This window comes from Ciconia boyciana, chromosome 19 (assembly GCF_034638445.1).
Source record: "Ciconia boyciana chromosome 19, ASM3463844v1, whole genome shotgun sequence".
Taxonomy (NCBI): domain Eukaryota; kingdom Metazoa; phylum Chordata; class Aves; order Ciconiiformes; family Ciconiidae; genus Ciconia; species Ciconia boyciana.
The window spans coordinates 3,129,620-3,156,199 of NC_132952.1; the positions used below are offsets into that span (position 1 = coordinate 3,129,620).

Genomic DNA, 26,580 nt, shown 5'->3' on the forward strand with positions numbered 1-26,580 from the left:
GAACTGTAATGGTTCTCCTCTTGGAATAGGTCTGAAGTATGATTCTATGGCTTTTTGCTTAGTGCTGGTCTTTTTTTTCCTTGCTATATTGCTGAGGCGGACAGCTGGCCAGAACAGTTAGAACAGGCATTCTGAAGTACATCTAAAGGAATTTTACTTTTAGAGATTCATACAGAGCTATCAGTTATTTGGAAGCTCCTTACCTGAGTGTGCAGCAAGGGTCTCTGGGCTCACCAATGGTCCAGCGATATCAGAGGGAAACTTCCCCTTGACTTGGAGAACTTTGGCCCTAACCCTCTATTCTGATTCATTCTAAAGAAAGGATTTTGATGTCTTTACAACATCATCGTCTGCTATTTTTTGCCAAGACAACTCTACATTATCCTTTTTGTGATTTAGGCTGTGATTAGACTATGTAGCTAGCCAAATGCTTGTAGCAGTAGAGGTGATCATAGTGAAGGAAGGAGTGACCAGGTGCAACTCCATGTATTTCTGTCCACCCTGTGACTGGACAAAACTCGTTTGGGTAAAAGTAAAAAGCGAATGAGCATCAGCTGAGCTTGACATAATCAGTACAACCTATGCTTATCCCCTGAACACTCTGAAATATTTCTTTATCCCCACTAATCTCCCAGATATTCCATTTTAAAACCCTTATAAAAGCTTGTAATAATGGTCGTAGAAGAGAAAGACTCCTTTTTATGAGCCTTAAGATTCTGCATTTGGCTAACAAACCTGTAGTGTATTCCCTCAAAAAGTGGGATCTTGACTAAAAAAAGGTGAGTCCCTTCTAGCTTTTCTTATACTCTTAAAAGAAGCAGATGAAATATATCTGCTTATAAATCCCATTTATGCAAAATATGCATTACAGGAAAGAGCGAGAAACTTTAATGTGAATTAGTCAATAGGGTAAACAAATATTTAGCTGCGTGGAATGAGAGTAAACAACATGAGTTATAAGATATAAAGTACCGGATGATAAGAGTGACCAGACTGGATTCTTAAGAAAATAGGTCTAATTGTTAACTTCAGTGGAAGTCAGCGAGTACAACTGATTGAATTATGTGGTTTAAAATTTAAATTAATTAATTAATTAAAAGGTGTTAAGGGTAAGAAAACCATGAAATCTATGTAAGTTATAGCATGGAACTCTTGGCTTTACTCAGCAGGCCTGGAACTTGTGATCATAGTAGGCATCTTTCCAATACTGACTCAAGTTATTTGACTAAGCTGGGGAGTAATTGATCTCTTCCATCACTGTGAGGTGCAGGATGCTTAACTGAGCCCCTCCCAACTTCTTACTCCATCCAGACCTGTGGGGGTATACTAACTTGAATGTTTTTAGGAAAAAAAAAACCAACATAAATTAAAGCAAAAATTAAGGCTACTTTTATATTCTGAGAAGGAATATCTAGGGTGGCATTTAATGAGTTCAACTAATCCATCCTAAAATTAATAGGTTTTAAGTTCTGAATGTCTCCATATAAACATACTTTTAAATATGACAAGTGAAAGTTCAAAGACATTTCTTCTTTGTTAATTTTTAATTCTCTTTGTGGTAGATTTAAACACCCCACTGATATTATCATCTGAGGAGATCATGGAATATCCAGATTTCCCCTCATAAAAGCCGGATGTCAAAATACCAATTACCTTCTGCCAAATCACTTAGGAGCTCCCAATATACATTATTTTTCCCATGATATCAAGACTTTCAGACCAGCAACCAAGCATCTAATGAGAGATTGGAGGGGAGGTAGGAGTCCTATGAAGAGGGGCTCTTGGACTTTGGGGTTGGTTGGTTGGTTGGTTTAGAGGAAATTTTTTTTTATCAAATAGTGTTGGACAAAGTTTAATTGGAGGGCAGGGATTAGTGTTCTGAAAAAGCATCTCTGTTAATTATTTTACAGGTCAGCTTCCAGGAAACATCTGGATTTATGCATGCTACTGTTATAACGGATCTTTGTTCCTCCAAAGAATCAGCTGATCCTCACTGCCCTGTGATATTGTGCATATCAGGAAAGACAAAATAACTTTTTAAAAGGCAGCAGTCCCTATAAATGAGTTAAAGGATCAGTTGGCCTTTGGAAGCTCTGTGTTGTTTACCCCATGTATCATTTGCTCCAATGTCCTCCTCCAGAACTGCTCTTCCCTTAAAAAGATTAGTGATACCAATTTGTAGGGGTAATGGCAGTGATTCAGCAAGAATGAGCAAATTGACTTTCTGCTAACAGTGGATAAAGTTCTAGAAATATCCAGATAAATTATTAAAAATCCAAACCTTATCCTTGCTCAGACCATCATGAAAAATGCTGTGGGTTCTCTTTGAATGGAGAACCCAGCATCCTTCTGTGCCTTCTCTTAGCTCAGCTGAATCTCTCCAGAGATCTTATTTTCCCATCATCAATTTATAATGTGATCTTATTCCCCCACATCAATTCATACACCTAAAGCTGATCCGTCCTAGCCTTCCAACAAAAAAAGTTTGCCTTTGACAACAGCATTCTCTTCCTAACATTCCTCCTCTTTTTGGCTTCCTTTCTAGAATTGTCACGTTTGAAGAAGCTTATAACAGTTAGAGGACTTGAATTATTTCATCTCTGTATGTACTAGTGAACCACTAGCTCTGAAAATAAATTATAGCTGCATGTAATAAATTATTTTAAAAAGACATTGTTAAAAAGGATTCAGGGAACATTTTATCTAGAGATTTTTTCCTAAGCTAGTTTACAAGCTTCCAGTGCAAACTTATTACAGGCATTAGCCTACTGTTCTGTTTTTGTCAAAATCCGTGTCACGTTGGTTTAGTGGGATTTCAGTTCAGACTCTTGAAACAATAAGCTTCTCGAATTTTGAGGGCCTTAAGGACTTAATTCTTCTGTCTTCCTGGTTCTTTGTGTGTCTTAGAAGTTTTGTGAGGACTAAGGAATTAGTCAGAAGGAATGGTAAATATTGAATGGCATAAAAGTGAGGTAAATGTACTAAAGAGGACATAAGATGGTCAATCAGTTTAACAAAATGTAGCCACCCCATTCCTGTTTTCATGTGGTATTTTTTCACTGTTCTCTCTTCCAATACGAAGAAGCAGGCTAACAGATTGAGACAGATTTGGCTTCTAATTAAAGATAGGTGAGAAAAAAGAAGGGCAGTTAGTACAAATGACAAAATCTAACATGTACTAAAATCACTGAGCAATTGAAAGAAATACCACATTCTTGATGTTGCATCCCTTTGTCTGAATTCCAGGTAGCACCTACATGCGTTTTGACAACACTGTACTTCTGCTTATAAAGACAATTATTTTTACACCTACTGAACCTAGAGAGGGATGTCATCTAGAATTTAGAATTACTCAGTAAGACACTTGTTATATCTTTATTCATGATACTGATTATTGTGAGACCCTGGGAAAGCAGTAAGACATCCAAATGTAGCTTTTCGCACAAGGCTGGACACAGACTGTTTTCTGTCAAGGCTGGAAGTTAAACAGAAACCTGGTCCCTTTGAGCTTAGTCCGTGGCAAAACTCCACTTACAAGGCAACAGTATCAGACTCTTAATACTTAATAGCAGATAGAGGGACAGTGTGAAATCATAGAACCACTGGGACACATTTCAAATGGAAAATGTGAACTCAAGGGAAGAATGAAATCAAGAAGCACAAAAATTTAGCTCTTGATTTATCCAAATCTGACAGCAGTACTTCATATAACAAAAAACAGATCAGCTTGGCAAAAGATTTCCTTTTTTAAAGGAGGTTTAGTTTTAATCTGTGATCGTGATAGATTGTCCGTGGTCAAGAACCCTGCACTGATGTAAAAAACTGGTATTACTTGACACCCTAGTAACACAGACTTTCCATTGTGTAACAGCGCTGTTCTGTGTTCCCAGTTATTTCACATCTGCTTACCAATGTACTGTATATATTTGGGTGGGTTTTTTAAAGTTGAAAACACAGAATGGTTAGCCCCAATGGCTTTCAGACATGCCTTGAGCATGCTTCTAATTTCCAGCTCGTTTTCCTTTCAAGAGTTCTTGCAGTTTAGCAACTTCAGTTGCATGAACTTTTGCTAGGAACTTGGCTGCAAAGGCTCTATGAACAAATTTAGAGTTTTGCTGATATATATAGGTGCAACATCAAGATCTAAGCATTCAGACACTCTGCCTGAGCCTCTTCATAGATCCATGTTCTGCAAAAATGGACCTTTGTTATGCAAGTGATGTGTATAGAGAGTATATCAACTGGTTTTGGAGGTAAAAGTTGCTTTTTCACTGCTGTTTATTTTTTCAAGACAGGGCAAGTAAGAAAAAGTAGGTTTCTGTGACTTATTGAGAGTATGAGTAAATCTACGCTAACTATAATGCAAAAGCTGGGTTTCAGTTACTATAGGCCTTCCTAACCTACCTTTACATTAGCTAGCCTAAATGTGAATAACAGGTTTAGTTTTAAGCTGGACTATTACAGTTAGGCACTATTGTGGTTAAATATTCAGAAAGCATAAATGCATCTTTTGAGCTGTGGTCCCAGGAATGGGTCATTCAGGGGCAATCTAAATTTAAACCTATTAATTCAGAATAGATTCATAAAACTGTATTAAAGCCATCTTCCTTTACACTTCTGTTAAGAAGTACAAACCCAGAAATTTAAACAGACAAGCGGAAGCCAAAAAGGAATGAGTTACCACTGAGATGTATTCCATGACTGCCTTCTTGCTTTTGTTGCAAACTGGAATAAAACATAGTTTAAAGTGCCATGAAAATGGCTTAAACCAAGTTTTTGGAGTTTTTTTGCAATTTATACTTTGTTGTGAGTGTCTGTATAGGAAACAAATAGTTCAGTACTGTGCCACTATCCAAAATGCAAAATTAATTCTGCAACTAAGTGATAGCATTAGCAACTGATGCAATTTTACAAAATTAACAGGCCTGCTTATTGAATGCTCCCATGCACTGGTTAAAGACTTCTGAGTAGAAACATGGAAGGGATTCACTCTGGGACAACTTTTAACTTACAATTAGGAACAACTGCTGTGACGCGACAGATCCTTGTTACTGTCAGCAAAGGTATGTACAAAGTGTCTGTTTGCACCTACAGACATTTACTGAAAGCAGTTTGGATAACCAAACTTATGTGAAAGTGCATTTTAGGAGGGTTCACTAACAGAGATGAACTTTTTGAACGAAAGCACATGTTGGTTTTTGTAAAGGTGACAGTTTGGAAAAAGACCTCTTGCCAAAAAAGAGCGCAATGGTTACTATTCAACAATCAGATGAAATCCCAGAATATTACTTTTTTGCCACTTTTCAGAGTGGAACTGCAATTAAAAGGGACAAACCTCAGCTGTTCTCAGTGTTCTATATAGTATGTCTAGAATGTACAGCTATTTGACTTTTTGGTTGAATTAGGTGAATTTTAAAATAACTTGCATATATTTTTCACCATATTTATTCCAGGCAAGATGCAGTAACTTCAGTTTTACTATAAGTCTGCTTTTGCTTCTTGCTTTTGTACGTTTGTACAACGTAGTAACTACAGGTTTTCACTGCTTCAAGGTAAATCTGAAGTAAAGTAGTAAAGAAGTAAAATAGTTCATACTTGCATGAAATTTGAAGAGCAAGTTAGGAAAATTTTAAATATCTAGAACTGTCTTTTTACTCCCACTCCAAATTTGGTAGCAACTTTGCACATAAATCAATAAACCGAAATTATAACGAATGAAAAAACCCCACTTCTAATACATTTTAGAATATTATTCAAACTGGAAACAGATACATGAAATCAATATTCACAAGATTGTTCCATTCCCACTGGCTTCAAAGGACCTGCAAATGTTTTAAAACAATAATTAATGTTGTTTTTAATCTGAACAGGTTAGCGGTGTAGTATTGCTGACTTTGCTATTTTAAATATGTCTGTGGTGATTTATGCAGAAAGAGGCTGAACTCAGGAATCAAAAAATCAAATTTACTTTGATGAACTTCATATCCTTTCATTTTTAACACTGCTCCTTATTCCCATACCAGAAAGTTGTTATATTTGTTACCAGTCCAGACACTGAGTCATTCTTCTTTAAACCAGACACTAGGCTCTCTGTGTAATTTCTCTCTCCCCTTCAGAGTTTTTGGACTGAGAGGAAAATTGTAATGCCAGGTGCCTCCCCTAGCTCCATTTCTAAAGGTATTACTGTAAAAACACACAGAGGTGCTAAATGCTGCCAAGCGGCGATGGAAATTCTCTGAGCTCTGGTTATTTCAGATGCAGCTAAGTTAGGGAATACTACCTGATTCTGACAATATGCACAGAGTTACAGTTTCCGGTTAGAATGCTTCATCTCCTTCTCCCCAAAAACCTCTCTCCTGACACTTTATGATGATGCAGTGATAGTCATACAGCTTATTTCGTATGAGGTAACCTGGCATTTAAAGGTAAGAACACTGCAAGTTTCTCTCTAAATTTTATTTTCTTTTTTAGTGAAAACTTTTGTGGAAATTTTAACAGAGCTGAAATTCAAGGATTTAGATACTGTTCATATTTCGTGTTAAAAAAACTATGTGTGATATAGCTTTTAAATGTGGGTGGCACCAAAAACTCAGTTGCTCTTCTTTTTGCAAGCAAATAACGCCTCAACGCTCTGTTACCATATGGCCACTTTGAACAACGCCTGTTTTCAAAAATATCTGCTTGATTCCAAAGCATTAAATTGAATTTATTTTCAAAGGGATTCAGCTTCCTAACTCACTTCTATTGTTGTGTAATATAACTTGGCTACCTATGTATAGATGCTTAGACCCATACACTTCCATTGCAGTGGTGCTTTAGTAACGATAGATGTAAAGAAGTTTGAGGATGTCTTTCAAATTTGTCATTTTTCAGTATTTCTAGTTTTTACCACTAGATGGCTTCCCAGGATAGTGGATATAGATCCAGACCTCCTGAATTAACATGTGGGACTGGTTTCATTTTGGCACATTCTTAATGATATATGCAGTCAGAAAAACGAAGTCCTTTCCAGCTCAGCTGCGAAGACAGCAATGTCAGGTTTGACATCCTTGGGCATCTTTTGACATCCTCAAAGCTTTGCATATTAGGTTATTTGTGATTGCTGCCACAGCTACTAACCGTGCATGAACAGCTCTCAGTTCAAACGTGCAGTGAGATCCTCCTCAGAAATGCTTAATCAGTACAACTGAAAACATAACTTGCCTGCCTAATGCTTAACAGTGCAAACAACCAAGTTGGGGGGACCTAGTTGCACTTTGCCCTTTCTCCTGTTACAACATAGTTTAAAGTTCTGTGGAGACCTTGTGTTGCAACTATGCCCTCATAACTGGACAAAAAGTGTCTTGGGAAAGGGGAGGAAAAAAACTGCTTTTTGTTGTGAGAAAGTGAGTCTCCCTCCTTCATTCAGAGCCTGCCTTTTTTATTGCCCCGCTACTAAATCACCAGTTTTCAGCAATGCAAGCATCCTCCAGCATGGAAAATCCATGAGTTGTCACGTTGTCCATAAAAACCTTGGTCCAACGGTAATAGATTTTGATGATGATCAGCCTAGGCTGGATTCAGCCTGGCAATCCAGGGCTGAAAGAAGTTTTCCCGTCCACACCAGCTTATCTTGGGCAAGCAGTTCTCTGCCAGCGCTCCGTAAAGGCAGAGACGGCTCCCTTGAACTCAGCCTTAACCCTGCCTGTTCCTGGAACTGCTTTTTCCTGGGCTCCCGTCAGACCGCAGCACCTTCTCTGCGGAGTGGGTGCGTTCGGGCGGAGGCAGGGGTTGCCTGGCTGGGTTACAGTGCAGTTCGGTTCCCGCTGCAAGCCCAGCGTGGCATGCAGCAAGCCCAGCGTGGCATGCAGCAAGCCCAGCGTGGCATGCAGCAAGCCCAGCGTGGCATGCAGCAAGCCCAGCGTGGCATGCAGCAAGCCCAGCGTGGCATGCAGCAAGCCCAGCGTGGCATGCAGCAAGCCCAGCGTGGCATGCAGCAAGCCCAGCGTGGCATGCAGCAAGCCCCGACTTGCACGCCGCAGCTCGGCAGCCAGCGTACGCCTCAGCCTGCGTGCATGTGTGAGTTCGTGTGCAGTGGCTCCAAGACAGCTCTGGGGGAGGGGAGAGCACAGCCAGCCACTCACAGAAACAGTAGTGAAATCTCCCCAACACTTTAACTGTCAATCAGGCTTAATGGGGTATAAAAACTCCCCAGCGCCGCGGCTGTGATAGGCAGAGAGAGCAATAGGGAGAAATGAGTGAGAGCCAGAGCTGAAATAGTGCACGGCGTAATTCCTGCTCTGTGATCACAGATACTCCAAGTGAAAAAAACAGGAGAGGGGGCAGAGAGAGGCGGTTATCAGCTCAACCTTTGCAACCGGCTCAGGACAGAACGTCTATAGATATTTATAGATATTAAAACAAAAACAACAACCTTACCCTGAATAGAGCCTTTCTTAAAAAGAAGGTCCTGGCAATTCTGTCTTATTTAAGCAATTTCCTGAGTCTAAGAATAGAAATGAGCTGCCTGGAAGGCACTGCAGGCTGAAATTTGGAGACATAGGCTGCTTTATTTTATTTTTCCAAGTATAAAACCCTTCCATTTGGATACTGGATTTTTATGTCGGTCTTTGAAGCGGAGGGATGTATGGTTACTTTTAATTTTACTTTTTTCTCTCTCTCTTTTAATTAAAAAAAACTGTCTTCCAGTTAAAAAGCAAGGAAACCGTTTTACCTGCATGTGACAATCCCAGAGGACACCGATCAAGAAACAGGGGAGTGACTTGGTCTTCTGCACTACTTTACTCCTACCCCAATTTTTTTAGGGGGAGAGAAGGATTTTTCCAGTCCAAGAATCTCTTGCCCCCAAGTTTTGGAAGGGGGTTGAAGACTTGTCACCCATTTGGGGGTGCATGAAGGGTATTGGTTTTTTTTCTCGGGTAACTTGGTTTTGTGAAGGGTTGGAAGAGAATTTTGCCTTCCTGACTTGCCTGGAACAAGAGGATGATTTGGAAGTGGCTGGGCGCTTTGCTGCTTTTCCCCGTGCAGATGGTTTACTTGGTGGTGAAAGCTGCCGTGTGCGTGGTGCTGCCGCCCAAGCTCCGAGACCTCTCCGGGGAGAACGTGCTCGTCACCGGCGGGGGCAGAGGCATCGGCCGGCACCTGGCCAGGGAGTTCGCTAAACGCGGAGCCAGAAAGGTGAGCATCGGCTGGAGGGGGGCAGCCCCCAGCTGCTGCCCTCCCGGGGAGCCCTCCGACTCGGAGACTTAGAAGCCTTTTCCCTCGCCTCTAGGTGGGATTGATGGGCTCACCTTTTAAAGGTGAGAGGGGCGCTAATTTTGCAAAGCCCTGGCGTGCTGAGCCGTTGCGTTGACTTACATTTAAAGTTGCCCACTCCTCCTTCCCTGCATCCTGTCTCTCCCCATCTCATCTAAGAAAATGTGAAGGTGAGAAAGGGGCCCCCTCGTGAATTCTCTCTGCTGACAAAGGAGAGGTTTTCGCTCCAGCCTAGGTTTCCTCTGGCAGGGGGAGGAGAGCTATGCGATTCCCATGCGTGAAGCCAGTGCTCGCTGGCATTTCTGTTTACTAGGCTGCTTCCTGGCAGTCCTGGCTGTGTGAGAGGGGGCAGCTGCCCGCCGGCTCCAGCCTTTCAGGCTGAGCACATCTTCAGCTCTCCTTGGGCACAGCCAGACCGCCGCTGCCACGCGTGTCACCCCAGAAGAGAGGGACTTGCCTCGGAAAGGGGCAAATGGTGCGTGCAGGAGGGCTCTGGCTCTCGGTCCTGATAATGCATTCTCTCGGGGAAGTGGCGAGAAGGGTTCAGTTTCACCTCGATGGTTTTCCATTTGCGAAATTAATGTCTTGTGCTTTCTGAAGTCCCTTGTATTTTGCTTTTTGCCAGCCCAGAGCTGCTCAAAGGTAAGATGAATGAGACCCCTGCAAGGAAGAAAAGCACAACATGACTAGGAGCTGTGAGACTGCACGTTTCCTTTAGGAAAGAGGGAAGGGGAGAGAGGCTGAGAGACTGGTCTGTCTGCACAACAGCCTAGAAATGCCAGTGTAGCTGGTGTGTCCATTCTCTAGCTCAGGAACCTCAGTTTACCTTGAAACTTTGTGTTTTCGTAAGTACAGGTGTCTCCATATGTGTGAATCGATCAGGAATACAAAAACCACACACACCCTGAAACCAGGCTTGAGATTTAAAGTTCCATCTCCCCCTCTATGGGTAATGAAAGGGAGGAATTGTGAAATTAGACAGCTGCATAAATACTTGTCTGTGTGAGAGGATGAATGAGTGTAAATAGAGCATAAACAAGAAGAAAAATACAGAATGAGAGGATATTTAAAGAAAAATTTGCATTTAGTTTGGGATTGTGTTTTGTCACTTCCTTACACATGCACTCCAATTTTCTATGTGTGGTATAGAGCTATTCTGGCATACAACTTAGAGGTGTAAAATATGTCAGCATTGAACTTTGATGTTTGTATATGCTTGTGTTTAAACACCATGTTGAGATTTACAAATTCTTGGAGACAGAGCAAACAAGTTGACTGACCTTTGGACCCAAGCAATTTGCTGAAAGTGTATTTATATTATCTGTTAGAACACCATGCTTGATTATTTATTTTTTTAGTCCGGCTGGTTGCTATGCTAAGCTCTGATATTAAAGTACCACCATTTCTACAGCTAATTCGAGAGCTGCTTAGCTGCAGTTCAGCTAGAAGCTGAACAATGGCAGGCAGTCCTAATGAACCAGGTGACATGGGCCAAAAGGAGAGGAAGCTATTTAAGATACAGAGCTGAGGATGAAATTACTGTAAACAGATATAGACTGTAGTTCATTTGTATGTTTTATCTATAAAATCTCTATGTATCTTAGAAGGAAAGAATAAATGAGAGTAATTGTTGGGAACCTTTGTACTTGTCTCACAGGACGTTGTGAAATGCTGTGTGGTTGCTGGTTATTGTTTAGAACTTTGGGGCATTTTGCCTTATGGGTTTTTTTCATGTCTGTCATAAAGGTGTTTCAGTTTTTGCTTTTACTGACTTTGAATGAGATTCTCCTTTCAGTTATATCATGGCTATCCAGTAAGTCAAATATGGCACTCAGCAGGTTTTGATCCTCTGTGGTAGTGGCACTGCCTTTCTGCCTTTGCTAGTGGCACATTTTCCAAGCAACACTGCAGTAGGCTTATCCTCTTCTTCCTTAACATTTTTAATTGCCATTTTACCTAGGTAAGGTAGTTTCCATTCCCTTTGCTCTAAGATTTCATTTCTTTCCTGCCTTCTGTGCTCAACCCTGACTTTGTGAATGTAATGCAGTCTCCATGTAGAATGCAAGACTTCTGTTTAGCACTACTCTTCAATTTTATGCTTTGCCTTAGACAACCAAAAAAGACTTGAAGTGGCTAGCAAGTCGTCTTTGAATAAGGCTTGTGAAAATTAACTATTCTATTTTTCTGTTGTCTTCTTACGCAGTTAACTGTCTTACAATTATATGCAAAGCTTGAATTATTGATCATAATTAATAATTTATAACAGATTCTGATTATCAGATGGTGTAGTCACAGTATTCCAAGTTTAGAAAAACACTTCCACCAAAGGCATGAAATTCTGAGGCCAAGCACAGTGTTACATGGAGGTGAATGGAAACAGTAACATACAGATTCAGATTCTAATAGTGGGTGTGCAGTATATCTTGAAAAAGTCATCACAGCGCTTGCGCACACAGACATAGTGGCGGAGTTTTGGAGGTAGGCGGCGATATATAACCATATTTTTGAGATTAGAATCTTCTGAAAGATAGGTTATTTGAGACTGTTAGGATATGAAATATCCTCTGATAATTAGACTAGATTGGATTTCATCTTACACTCTATCTTTATTTTCAGAGGCTGGTTTTGTTAATCACAAATGAGATGTATCTGAGCAGTTTTCACCTAAGATGACAAGTGTTGTAGCTCACTAAGATTACGAATTGTCACATCTGCAACTTTTTTACTGTAAAATTTCATCTTGCATTTAAAGCTATGAAGATGGCAAGAAATAAATCAAAAAAGGGCTTATGCAAATGGAAATACAGTGTCTTCTGCTTGATAGATGAGCACGGAGACTGAAATTCTCAATCCAACAGAATGGAAGTCTCTTGGGCATGATCATGTAAATCCATCCTGATTCCCATTCTCTACCCCCATTCTTCTAAGTCCATTGCTCTGCCATTGTGCCTCAAATATGACTTGGAAAGATAAATGTCTAGGAGACACTTCCTGCTAAGGTGATGTTTCTTTTCTCATGGTTGTTCATTGGCCTCTGACAAAGTGGCCAATAAGGGGACAAAGCGGCATCAGTTGTATTTTCAGTTACAGAAGTGTGTTATCTTCTAGTTTTTTCAGTTAAGACTACCAGCAATTTTTAGGCAAAGGGAGACTTTAATCATTAGACCATCCCTGTTCAGGTGTATAGTAAGAAGTCAAAGGATCCATATTCCATTTTTACTTTCGGGTAGAAGTTTTCAAAAACTACTTGGTCGTGGGAGACATTGTGTGTTTAAATGCTTCCTGTAGCACTTCTGGAAAAAACCAAAAGCATGTAAATGTGCTATATGCAGAGAAAGAGTGGCTTACAGATGATACGGGACATGTTAGTGTTATTATGAGGGATGAACAGCATTGAATTTTCTCCAGAAGTACTCAAGTATTGTAATTCCACTTCCACGCTGTTCCCCAGAGATGTGTCCGGCTTCCACAGAAGTGCCGGCTGAGGAGTTACTTTGCTGCTGCTGAATTGCTGGAGAAACGTACTTTTTTGCTTTCAATTCCTTTTTGGTTGCTTGCAAAATTAAAAATTTTCGCTATTGTTGGTTTTAACTCTTGAGGATTTTGACTATACCTTAAAAGTATTTGACCAATAGAGCATCACCTCTGCCTCAGTCTCACACATTGGTAGCTTTGTTAAGGCTCTTAGCTTTTGATGCTCTGTGGTTAGCCAAAGACGGCAGAGTGTATCTGTGTTAATGAAAAGGGAGAAGGAGATATTTTTATGAGTTTATGATTTAATGCCTGTGAAATAAAAATACACTTCCAAAGCCTAATGGTGTTTTGCAAAGATTATACTGTAAAATCGAGTTAATATTGAGAAGACTGGCCCCTTTGAACAATAGTTCTTGTGTGGAAGAACAGCCCTCTACAAATGTGAGTAGTCAGGGGGATGTAGGGGCTGAATGGGTTCATTCACTGGTGGTTAGAGTTGGAAAATGCTTCTGGTTTCCTCTAAACCATTTGCTTCCCCTACAGCATTTTCTATTATAGTGCCCTTGCCAGAGAGTTGTCCACCCTGTCCGCCCTTTGATGATCTCCAGTGATGAAGTGTTGATTTGTATGTCTTCTGTATGTCATTTGTATGTCTTGCTCTTTGTTAGGTTTTCTTTTAGGGCATTTCCTTGATGTCTAAAAATTTTCCTTGTAATTTTAACTTACTTTGTTCACAGATTATTTAATCTGAAGTCTGACTGAACAGGAAAGAGATGCTTGGTTCTTAGGCATTCTGGATTATTAAATGTCACCAAAACCTAATAAAAGTAACTGAAAAAGATATAATTATATGATAGAAACAGATTCCCCAACTCTAGTATGTATTTTAGTATTCAAGGTTATCTGACAGTGACTTTGGAAGAGTTTCTTGGGCCTTTCCTGTTGGGAGACTGGCCAAAAGCCATTGATTTTCATTAGGTTTTTTATTTACACTGAGGGCTCTGGGCTCAGAAATCAGCAGAATGGATCTTCAGTAGCATATCTACAAGGGATCTTATACAGCAGTGCTTTTCTATTGTTCCTTTGTGATAATTTCTGTGGTCTCAGTTTCTTTCAGAGTATGTATATTTTGTCCTCCTATTTTGCTCCCCCCCCCCCCCAGCTGTGATACATTTGCCTTTGTGGTAACTGTGGCTATTGATGAATGAACAAGAGGGCTTCTAGGGAATCAGGGGTGTTTTGGCATGAGAGATGTCTCCAAAATACCAAATGGGTTAGGGGCAGCACTGGCCTTGTGTTAGTCTGCCAGTACTGCAGAGAAGAGTTGAACAGCTCCTATTAACCTTGTTGAGAGTTCTTCACATTCATCACTGTGCAAGAAATGACCTCATAAATACACTGAAAGATCTCTCTTTTCACTGTTTTGTCCTCTGGACATTCACTTCCTGTATTGCAGGAGACTATGTGACTCAAAGGGTTTGCATGTTTGTGCAGCAGAGGAGGTAAGCAGTCTGAAATACCAGGACAGACAAGAGCCCTTACTAGATGGCAAGGAGCTAGTATCACCAACAAAAAGATGAAACGGAAACTTCGCTCTTGCATGGAATGTACCGCTTGATAGCCATGACCTCACTCTGTCAGCACTGGAGTCTAGACAATTATGTCTGCAAGTCTGCAAGGTACTTATAACAGGATGGCAACGTGATGGGCAGCTGTCGAATGCCACAAAAGCAATAATACAGTGATTATTTTGGGATAGTGAACAAAGATCCTGAAGGCACTACCTGAAAACTTTTGCTTTGAAAACTGATCAGAGATTTGTTGTTGTTGTTTTTTGTTTGTATTTTGCTGATATCACTCCTGATTTTTTTCAGGCTACAAACCCCCCACTCCGAAATCTCAGCTGTTCTTTCTGTCATTACTTTCACAACATTTTCAAAGTCAGACCTTAACATCTTCATTTAGGAAGATACCTTGTCATTTGAGTGTGCTATCCTCTTTCAGTTCAATTACAATTGGGATGGTAATAAGAAGTCAGTGGAAGAAGGAGCACGGAGGAAGGGATGAGAGCTGTGCAAGCCCACACTGCTGCTGAAACCTGGAGCTGGTTTCCTTCAGTGTTCCACTGAATTCAACAGAACTGAAAACCTCAGAGGAACTGCAGGTGCTTGAGAGCCTTGTATAATTGGAGAGTTTTAGCTGAGTGAGATTTGTAGGCTATAAATTCTGTTTAGGACAAGAGTATTGCAGAGAGGTTATGTAAAAAATGGTGTCAGGTCTTAGAATTTAGCCTTGTATACTCAGTAATGGAAAATTTGGCAAGTTTTGAAATGAGTTTCTACAATGGCATGCTCCTCCCACATTATCTATACAAACTGCATCTGTAGTTCTATGAATATTTCACTTTGGTCTTTATGAATCATGTTGACATATTGTCCTGGTTTGTATGAATTAGTATATACCTTTTTAAAACTTCTTTATAACATATACCAGTGCTATATGATAAAAGATTAACTGCATTGTGACTAGAGCTGGAAATGAAATTAATACTAATCTCCTGAAAGTGAGGGCAAAATACTGAGGCTGATGCTAAAAGTAATTCAGAGCTGTGACCTTTTTTAAGGTGTAGGACAAAAGGTATTAGTATCTCACATTAGAACTCAGTAAGAGTTCTTAATCTAAAATGTCTTTTAAAATATTGGTCATTCTCAAACATTCATCTCTGATTTAACTTTCAGAACCTGTAGAATACTCTTACTAAACTGTATTTGAGAGTTAGCTCTTGCCTAAAGAAGAACCTGACATCAAGTTCTTAATGCACAGGAATTTTAATCTGCCACGGAGCTCCATCCAGATGGGCTGTAGTGTTCCAAACCTGAAAACATTTATTTCGTCATGTACAAAGGCGTATAATTTCTGATAATGTGCTGGAGGAGTGGGGAAGGGATGAGATAGCATACCTGAAGTAAACTCAGTAAGTCCTTCTGCTTGCTGTCTGTCAGTTTTTAAATCCACTGTGGCTGGGCCAGTCATCAGGAAGACACTTGTATTCTGTAAGTAATAACTGATTTCTGACATATCCTGCAATTCACTCTGAGCTCAGAACAAGAATAGACCTGATCTGGCCACCCCAGAGGAGATTAGTTCTGATACAAGGAAAAGAGCTGATTTAAAATTACATCATTTCAGAGCTGAGAGGAACTGGTTTTCCATAGAATATAATTAAACACCATGTACTTGGTTTTAACAGGCACCATGATTTAACGTAATGAAATCATAAAGCCTTTAAAATGATGTTTATAAAAGAAATGGCACAGTTCTGATATACTTTACCCAATGCAAATACTGTATGCAAATGTACTGCACAAACAGATGTTGAGTTGGCCTGGTGTATAATAATTTAAAAAAGGCTCAGTGTAAAATTTACATACACATTTTTAGATTCCAGTACTAAGGCAATGTTGTCAAGAGAGCATCTGTCCACATACTGAATGCTCTTTGTGCCCTGTGGAGATACTAGAATGACATACAGTCCACATATCTAATGGATTTCTCTGTAGTAATTTAGCAATGCAAATAAGTAACTAGCCATTTTGAAAAGGCAATCTGACATGTCTCAAAGTGAAAAAGATAATGTAATCTAAAAGGAAATTTTGCATTTTCTATGTTGTAGATATTTTAGTATAATGAGAATATTTACCCATAGTGCAAATACCAGGTTCTAGGTAATTAATATCTCCTGTTGTGTATGGTTTAAAAAAACCAACAACATAGGAACGGAACAGTTTCGGGCATATTTTTAATGATGGTTACTTTAATCTTACTTAAATTTAAGCACTTAATCTTACAGTGAACTATTAGAGCGTGTCATAACTTAGCAGTAACCAGAAATATGTGAAAAGAATTGGGGAGTGAATGTTTTTCCATGTCATGCAAAATAATATATTAATTTGGAACTGTTGGTAAACCGTGAGAGAATAGATTTTATTGAGTCACTTTATGGTCTCTAGAAACGCTTTCTTTCTATAAAGATTATATACTGACAGCAACTTTATTTAATGGCTTCCTGTTGGCAGCTCACTTCCTCGTTGATTGAATTTAAGGATGGGCAGAAGAACCCTTCTTTCCAGTCCCAGGCTTAGATGGCATTAAGCCTGTTACGTGTGCTAGTGCCAAGGCCAGCAGTTTGAATAACATGCTGAATAAGTGTCTCTAGTTGGCAAGCACAGCCAGAATTTATCAGATATCGGATCTGTTGATGTCTGTGAAGCAGCATTCCGGCTGGAGCTATTTTAGCTTATAATTTAGAACATACCTGTCTTTTGTTACCGAGTATGTTGTAAAGAGAATAAATAATGTTAACAAGAAGTGGAACTTGCAGAGTAACAGGCTTGTCATCTCGCATCACGATACAGTGATGTCATGTGAAAATATTGTCCCAGTGAGACCGTGCTGTGTTGGCACACCAAAATCCAGCACTTTTTAAAATGCTTAAGGACTGGCATCAAGACAGTTAAATGAGGCTTCCCACAAAATATAAGGACTGCATCAATGCTGTAAGAAATCCTGAGGTAAGTTTTAAAGATGAGGTTATATATTAATGTTGTTGTAGTGCCTCAGAAACCCACTCATGCACCAGAAATAATTTAGCATAAAGATGGTAAATGTGTTGTATAAGGACAACAGAAAAAAGATGATGCCTACCTCAGGGTTTACAATGTAGATATAAAACAAAAGGCAACAGCTGAATACAAACACAGAAGTCTCCTGATGGGGATTGTAAAGCAAGTGATTTCATCACCACTCATTTAGCCATTTTTAAGATTTTGGAAAGGCATCAGAGCAATGGAGATTTTAAGGTGGGATTTGAAGAGCAACAATAAAGAGTTTTGGGGAACTTTTTACAGAGGTGCAGAGTGTGGTAGAAAACACAGAGGTTGAAAAATTAATGCTGGGAGGTAAAGGCTGCAATAGGAGCTCTGATGCTAAATGAAAGGTGATCAGTAACATGGGGATAGTGGCCTTGAAAGTGAATAGAGAATCTTAGATCTGGAAAGCTTGAAGAGGAGGCAGTGAAATTCAAAATGAGAGCTGACCTGGACAAAGCAGTAGACTAGGTATACGATCTTGAGCAGGGAGGTTGGACCAGATGGCCTCCAGAGGTCCCATCCAGCCTCAACCATTCTGTGATTCTGTGATCTTAGTCTTATTTGTACCAAAGAAAGGAAAAAGACTGCTTTTCTGAATTTCATGGCTGACAAGATGGTTTTGGTTTATGATGTTTCACCTTGCTTATCTGAAGTGATTAATCCCTATTTTATTTGCATGGTTTCATCACCTACAGTGACTTGTAAATGTGCTGCTGTGTATTTCTGTTACATTTATGTCATGAGTCTGGCACAGGCTATGAAAAAGTTGTCTCAGATTTGTAGAACTATTTCCATCTGAACCACTGACATATATAGGTAGTTTTTACTGCATTATGAAATGAATTAAACATGCTGTTGAGTGAATGTCTAATTAGTCTGGCACAGCAATTTGCTTTAAGACTGACCATAAGCCCTGCATACATTTCTAAGCGTTCTGACTAAAAAGTTTAGAAGGAATCAATTATTTTTTATTTTTTTTTAGCCTGCTGTGGAAACCTGTCTTGATAGGGTGATACTATGCAGTGGATAGTAAAAATATGAAGGAGGAGCTTTGAAAACTGAATAGACGTGGAATTACATTCCTCAAACAGATCAGCAACATTCAAAGAGAACATACACAAAGTTAGTACGTCAAGACCTAGCTGATTTTACATCATACTACCATAGCCAAGACCAGGAACTTAGCCTTACAGCAACCTGAGAGGTATGAAAGTCTTATGACAATTTTTCCAAGAAAAGAACAAGGACAAATAGATGATGATGATGAACTCCACAGAAGTAGCCAGTTAATTCTACAGGAACTATGGGCAGAAGAAAAAAAGGCAACAGTTCTCTCTATTTCCTTCCCCTAAAATTGGACAAGTGTGTAGAAATTCCTTCTGGACAGTTTGGAAATGTCAACTAACAATTATTGATTTTGAGTGTTTGTTTTAAAATCCATTAACAAATGTTGGTTAGTTGTTAATCTTCATTTTTCACTTTGATTTCTGGACTGAATTGAAGATACAAATCTAATCCCATTGCTGCTTTAAGGTATTGTGTAGGAAAGGGAGACTGAAAAGGAAAAACCTTAAAAACAAGAGCCTCAGAGCTGACCACCGCGAGAGAACAAGCTCTGGAGTTTTTAAACCTGTGTGCTTATCAGGAATATAAAGCAGAAATTATTAGAGAGATCTTTTTAGCTGGGCGCAGACTCTGTTCTTCAAAGCATCATGTCAACATGCTGAAGAGTCGAACAAGTCAGACCCAGGCACTGCCAGATCCATTGGCTGATAACACTGACGCCAGTAGAAAAGGGTCAAATACATGTTGTTTGACCTTTATCCCAGTGGGGATTAAATAGATCCTAATTAATAGACTTGGGAATAGATGGGTACCTTGGCAGAGTTTGTAACTAATTTAAATTGTTCATCCTATTAGCTTAGCCATAAACTATGCATAATTACAAAAGGATTTTGCGGACAGCTACCCTTATGTTGCCACCTTCTTAATTACAATTTATTGAATACAGTGCTACAGAGCTTACTTGTTTTGATTAACATAGGGATTTCTGTTGTCCAGCACTGCCTGAGCAAATGTGTCAGTGCTCCGCTTACGGCAATAAAATAGTGTTTGACAGCACAAATGCAGCTCTGCTGAAATCAGTTATGCTTTACGTATGTGACTATGAGATAAATCTGCCTCTCAGTATGTAATCAGTGGCAGCTGTACCTCTGAGTATGCTTAAACAACTTAAAATTATACATATTTTGAGGTGGTATAAAAATGGTGCCTGGAAAGATTCTGGGCTGTGATTATCCTGTAGTATGACACATTTTTAGCCACAGGTTAGAAAGAGTCTATATAAAGATGGGGTGGCAGTTGGTGTGACCTGCCTAATATATTTCATGCCTTATCTAAATGAAACAACCATTTAATATAGGTGCAAATGGAGTTCAAGCTTGACTTCTCATTCAGTGTTCCTTCTCTTGGGCAGCACCGATAGCAGCTTGCACCAGTGGTATCGATAGGCAGTGTTTGTCTTTTAGATATGTCCTCTTTCCCAGCAAGTCCTGGACTGAAGCTGCTAGCTAAGTTGCTATGAGTGCTGACTTGTATCAGAAGGTGAAAACTTCAGACATTAAACAAAATCTTATTTCAGTGTTTCTTAGAAGCTTCACTGTGCAGCAGATGTCTCCTGTATAGCTAGGCCTACGTTAAGAAATCAGGAGTTACTGCTCAAAAAAAAGCATGATATTTTAAGTAATTATAATTGTTTTTTCGTTCTGTTTGCCCTTTCAATCACTGGGTACACCCAAGTTACATTTTCAAGATTTTCTTCCTATCAGAGGAGTGGACAAACTTGCACCACTTTAACTGAAAGCAGAAATTGTTAGATAGTCATTAAACGCTGGGTGCTGGACCTTAAGAAAAACCTCAAATATACTAGACTTAAAATAAATTAATGGGAGTGGAAGATGTTGTTGTAAAGACACTGCAGAGTTCACCTTTCTGTGCCCTTAAAAAGAATGGATCAACAATAGCAGTGGACAATCAGGTATTTTCTACATGAAGATTAAATTAGCGTTTGTCTTAGATCTGTCATTTTAATCTCTTTGCTAGTAGTAAACAGAGGCACCTCGTCTGTCGGATCAGTACATTCGCTGGGCGAGACTTGGCTGTGGTAGTTTGGAGGGAGAATGGGAAATCCTGACATCCCCTTTCAGCAGCTTGGGTTTACGTTGACTACAAACTCAAATTCCCTGTGCCCTACCTCCTAAAAAAAACCTTACCAGTGAGGACAAAACTCAGCTTACTGCCTTAAAGAGAGGAGGTCATGCTTCCAAGTAGAATATTAAAGACATCCAGCTGGTACAAATACTTCTTTCCCAAAGTGGTAATAGAACAGGGCTGGCTCTGACCACAGTGAGCTGTCAGAAGTGATGTAAGAACATTTCCAAGGCTCTTGGGAAACACGGGAGTCCTGTCTCACTGAACTGAGTTGTTTGATTTTGGGTTTTGAGATATGCTGATTGTGCAATGTTGTAGAGTGTTCTTTGTGTTGCTTGTTATTTGATTTTAATCCAGGCCCCTTAGAGACTATTGTCTGTGTTGTGTTTATATTTGAATGTGTGCTTTATGGAAGCAAGAGGTTTGCCTCTTTAAAAGCAAAACGTTTAGCCATCAAAGGGGTTTTTCAGGGTTTCATTTCCCTAGATGATGATGTGCAACTGTTGCAGATTGCTCTGTGACACCTTTTATGCTGTAAGGACGTGTGTGTGTGTATGCACACATGTGGGTACGTGTGCGGGTACGTGTGTGCGTAGTGATCTGGCACCTTGCATCTCCTTCACAGCCCAGAGTTCATCAGTGGGTCAGCCAGCTCCTAATGACACATTACACTTGTTTACTGCTCGCACAGAGGAAGTGCTATGCTGATGGGTTTGACCACTGTCATTATCGTATTTTAGTCCAGCATTTTTGCAAAATCAGAAATTTAGAAAAGCATCTTACTTCTATAAAGTGATTTTAGTTTATCTTCCTGACTGAGTTAAAAGGGAAAAAAAAGGATAGAAAATTCTTAACCATTGAAATTATATTACAAGAACAGTATTTTATTGAATACTCGTTGAAATTTAGTGCAACTAAATAGCCAGAATGCTGGTTATAGATTGAAAAAAAGATCCATCTCAAAGGGAGTCAGTATAACTGGGATGAACTATTCTGCAATACATGAAGTCAGAATGGCTTCTTTAGCCACTAAAGTCAGTAAAAACAGTTAAAATACTTTTGGTTTACTTTTGAGTCACGGATTTAGGCCAAGTTGCGTTATTTGTATCAGGATTTAGGCTTCTAAGTGCAATTTCAATGATGACAGTACATTACTGATTTCCCCCTGATGCATGTGGAGATGGCTGTCAGTCAGCACTCCTGCAAATCATGTCAGTTAGTTCAATTATTTTAGTCTTTTTGTGTACCTATAAGTATTTTTCAGTGGAAGTAAAGATTGTTCTACAGTGAATGTGAGTCAACCAAAAATAGGCCTGTTTTTTAGGGCTAAATTTCACACACTTCACAGAAGTAGTTTACAGATTCCCAATGCTCTGCAGTCTACTGGTAGGTAGAACCCTTTCAACACCGAGCTGTGCTTGTTACCAACTTTGAACACATTAAGGAATTATTGTGCCTCAGTATTATATTACTGCCTCCCTCAGGTTACTTTATATAGTTTATTTTACTGGAAAGTAAAGCTTATCTCATGTTCTGTGATAGCTTAATTGATTTTATGTTCATGTTGAAGTGAATGAACTTCATTTTGCATTGCAGTAGCCTAAAAAGCATGCATGTGATGATAGGCAATCACATCCAAAGGATGGTAGCTTCCAGGGAGCTGTAACTTCTTAATATGCTAGAGCTTGATTTGTGATTGACTGACCAGCCCCTCTAGTTTAAATAAGTATCATTGTAGCAGAATCTGATTAGAATTGCTTTGATCATTTTCTGGATAAAAGTAATTAATGTAAGTTTTGTTTCTACATTTAGATATCATTTTATTTAACTAGAGCTGTGCTGTTTTTCACATTTTTTAGAAGCAGGGTAGCTACTTCATCTTAACAGTGCATTGAAAAAATTGGTATAGTCAGTGAAAGACCCTTTTTAGCCACACCTTACCCCTTTGGGGGATGCATGCTCTGGGAGCTTACAACCCTCTGATTTCCATCCTCCTTCTTTGACTTAATAGGCTGAGAGAGTTAAATGTGTCCTGAAAACTGTCATTTGTACAACAGATGAATAGATTTTAGAAATTCTGCCCTGTTGCATAGCAACAGCCACCATTAAAAAATAACGTTTTGAAACGTACATAAAAAGATAGGAAACCAGTTAAGCATTTAAATATTGAAGCGTTCTTCTTAACAGTATCCTTTATTTCTTTGACTAAAATACTTATAAGAAAAACTCCTTTTGACAGCTTTTAGATGATTTTAAAATGGTAGCAATTCTCTTTTTCTGGAGGCAAGGAAAGGAGGCTTGCAGGGGAGCTTGTCTGGAGCTGTTGCTAGCATTCAGTTTATATATGAATTTCATGTAGGCTATTTTAACTCTCAATACTTCTCCAGTAGCCTCATGGGAGAAATTATTTTTTCAGTCAAGAGCTGCATCATATTATGCGCGTGGATGGTCTGGAGCATATTTCAGGGCTTTCTGGAGGATAGTCCATAATGACAGCATTAGAAACATTATTCATCCTTAGGTTTCCAAGTCTGTTTTTGTTGCAAGCCTTCTTCCCCTTGAACAAAGGTAAACAGTTTCCCTAGTCTTCCTTTTCTGTGATGTTCCTACAAGAGCTGGGGTTGTCTGTCTCCCTATGTCTTCCTCTGGCTTGTAAACGTTCCTTGTGGCTTTCCTCATTCATCAGAGCTTCTAATACATTTACCATTTTGCCCACCTCACTTTTGGATTCTGCTAATGTGACAGTACGGCAAAATGCAAAGTCCCCTCAACTGATAACAGGACTGTAATGACATATCACAGGTCTACCTAACAATGTGGAGTAAACTTGGCTCCAGTTCACATAGCAGTGATCATAGACTACTGCCAAAGTTCAGAACCGGTCCAGCATCAGAAGGCTAATTAAGTTACCTTTTGAGTATAGCACCTGATTGATAACATTGTATTTATTATTTTTATAGAGCTTGTAGTGGAATTGTATATATTCCCCAAAATAAGTAAAGTGCCGATGAAATACTCACAATGATTTAGCTTAAGGCAAAACTGAAGATGTTCTGAATTAAAGCTGACAATTTTTTACTCTGAACTGGTAATCCAGGATAATGGGTACTTTGTAAGCTCTAGAGGGGACTAGCCCGAGGAGTCTCTGAGTGCCTTCTCAGCGGTGGTGATGCACTGGCCAGCCTTCTCCACTAGAAGTTAAAACCGCTCAGCATTTCAAGATCAGGCACTCTGTTACAGAAATCATCTCATAAAGGCAAACTCTCAAAAACAATCCACTTCTCTTGGCACCCAGTTTGTAGCTCTTTAGTTCTTCTTTTCCATAAATTTATGTGAGGTCTGTTTTTTCCAATTAGTTAGTTAAAAAGTAGACTTTTCAGTTGGTTGAACCAGGCAATTTTAGGAGTTACTTTCACCCAGTCAGGTGATGGAAATAATACTGTGTTGGATCCACATTTTTAATTTCACATGTCCCTTACTTCTAACATTACCCTGTAATCTAAATTTTTGTTTGTTTTCAGTTTTACAAAAACAAACACTCTTACCGTTCAGTGTCAAGATAACTTTCCATCATAGTAAATGTTTAACTATATTACATGAACATTTAACCTGCCACATGTTAAGAACTCTTTACCCTGAGAGGTATATGCAATAAGTAAAAATAATAATGCAGCATTTTGGAAGGAAAACATGCAAACAGCAAACCTGCAACTACATTGCAATGCCCTGTTGGACGATGGCATTTTTGTCAAGCAGTTCCAGTAATTTCTTTTTTTTCCTTTGAAATGTCATTTACTGGCTTTCTATCCCTTCATCCTGTCTGCTGTGCTTGCAGTACAGAAGGGCTTTCTGCACCTGCATATTTACCCTCCCCACAATTTCCTGAGATCTCTGTGGACATTTTTATATGAATCTGGATTATAGGGATGGCACGCCAAGCAAATGGAGGCGGCAGCACACTAGTTATTTTTACAGGATGGAGTATTATATTTCTGTTGGTAGGTGTCTTCAAATATATAACTTGAAAAAACTTACCCCTCTTGCCACCCCCTAGATATGCCACTTCTTTCTGCTTTGCAGAGAATTTTATTGCTGGATATTTCTTTGCGTGCTTTGGTTCCCTGGAGCAGAGGCCGGTTCTAACACATGGTGTGGCAGACACTCACCATTAAAAATCTGTCGGTTTCCCCCCCAAATGCTTCCATGAACCTTTGCAGGGTGACAGCTTGTGGCCACTTGGTGCTTTTGTTGGAACGTGCACTCCATTTGACCCTGTCCCAGCGTTAATAGGATTGTAAAGGCTGACTCCTGCATGACCTCTTCTTGCAAACAACCCTAACCCTTCCCCTTCCTCAACTGTTCTGTACAACAGAGCTGAAAAGTGTTGCTCCCAAGGCAGTCTGGAGTCGCAGTTCATGTTGCAGACGAAAGCAATTGGAAAAACCACTGGAAAAAAGTCAGCATGGGGCCACCTGTCCTTAAATAGTCCTGGCTGTGAGAACAGTAGGCATTTGTTCACTTCTTTAGAGGGAGCTGGTCTTAAATGCCTGTATGCAGACAGAAAATTACCAGTTTTCTTTCCGAGGAAGGCCTCTATTGAATAGGAGACAGGTGTTTACATACTTCTCTACGACTTTTTAGGTGCTGTTTTGTTTTCTTCAGAGGGAAAAAAAGGGTGACTGGGGTACAATTGGAATTGGTGGTGGTTTAGGTGAATAATGTTAATCCCATTGAGTGCTAAGTCAACATATAAAGTAATAAAAGTTCTGACTCTCAACTAAGGAATTGGAATTCACTCTTTTAGTCTCCTTCCGAAGTCTCTTTAGACCTAACTTTTAATCTCATTACTGTATATTATTCCTGGCCTTAACTCAAACCAGTTTATAATAAAGTCTGTGTTTTGTGTTTGCCATGGTGGCAGGCTTAAATTTAAATTAAATTCTTATAGTCTAATGTCTTTACAACTTCTAAATACTAATCTAGGAAAGCTTGTGTGTAAAATAGGTAAATGGGCTTACTCTCTTGATTCCTCCCATGCTTACCTGTAATCTTTCTTATTACCTGTCCCTTGCAGCTTTGATATTCACTTTCCCCTGTGGGAACTGAGAAAATTTTGCCACTGGCCTGCTTTGTTTGCTTACTTTTATACAAGCGTCACTAAGGGGCTGGGTTAAGTATTTTGACCTACTTCAGGCATCAAAAGGTTCTTTTTTCCTTTCTAAAGCAAAGATTGGCTTTTCACACTGAACAGCCACACCTTTCACTCTTCCAGTAATCTGTCTTTAGCATGCCTCTCCCATGAAGGACTCCTGAAAGAACTTTTCTGACTTTGCCCTAGGGGCAGGAGAGGAGAAGGGGTGGAGGAGAATACCCTTACGCCATTGACAAGCAAAACACATGAACACTTTTGAGGCTGTAGGATTTAGCCTCCTGTTCTCATGATATGCAAAAGTCTGCCAGGATTATGGGATACACTGGAATGCATTTCTTCGGAGGACCAACTGTGTGTTAGTACTAGTAGGCTTTGTAAATACATGGGGATAAGACTGACATACTTCAGTGGATTATCTACACTTTGTACTTCCTAAAAGTATGCAGGAACTTTCAGTATTGGATGCAGAAAGGCTTTCTCTGTTTGAACAAAGGTAGTGGTCTGTGCAATTACAGATACCAGCTCAAACTGAGCAACTTTTGTTTCACTGGACTAGGAAGGAGGTTGAAAGGGGGAATTAAATGTGTTGACCTCCCAACTACTTCCTATCTCTGCTGATCTGTGGCTGGGAGTTGTGGTTGATTTGTGGAGGCAGCAATAATGAGATCAGGCAGGAAGGGCACTTTCCGTCTCTCTGCAACATTTTAAGCTTTCAGTGTCTGCAAATGGATACAGAGAATTGCTTCATGAATCATAAAATGCAGAAACTTTTGGAATGGAAGTTGTATCTGCTAATCACAATGCACGTTGTTGTGTTGGAAAAGACTAAGAGTGAACAAT

At 39.6% G+C, this 26,580-nt stretch overlaps 1 protein-coding gene across 9 annotated transcripts in view; it reads left to right on the forward strand.

Annotated features, from left to right (window-relative positions):
- Positions 1-26,580, forward strand: part of DHRS3 (dehydrogenase/reductase 3) — a 190,273-nt gene that overhangs the window by 146,470 nt on the left and 17,223 nt on the right. For 7 of the 9 annotated variants that reach the window (XM_072883802.1, XM_072883800.1, XM_072883798.1 and 4 more), the window contains 2 exons: positions 4,924-5,063; positions 8,689-9,177. In XM_072883802.1, the coding sequence (XP_072739903.1) occupies positions 8,983-9,177 (195 nt within the window). In that variant the 5' untranslated portion in view covers positions 4,924-5,063; positions 8,689-8,982. Of the gene's footprint in view, positions 1-4,923; positions 5,064-7,957; positions 8,059-8,688; positions 9,178-26,580 lie in introns of those variants that run through there. The other 2 variants (XM_072883806.1, XM_072883801.1) reach the window with 2 other exon arrangements.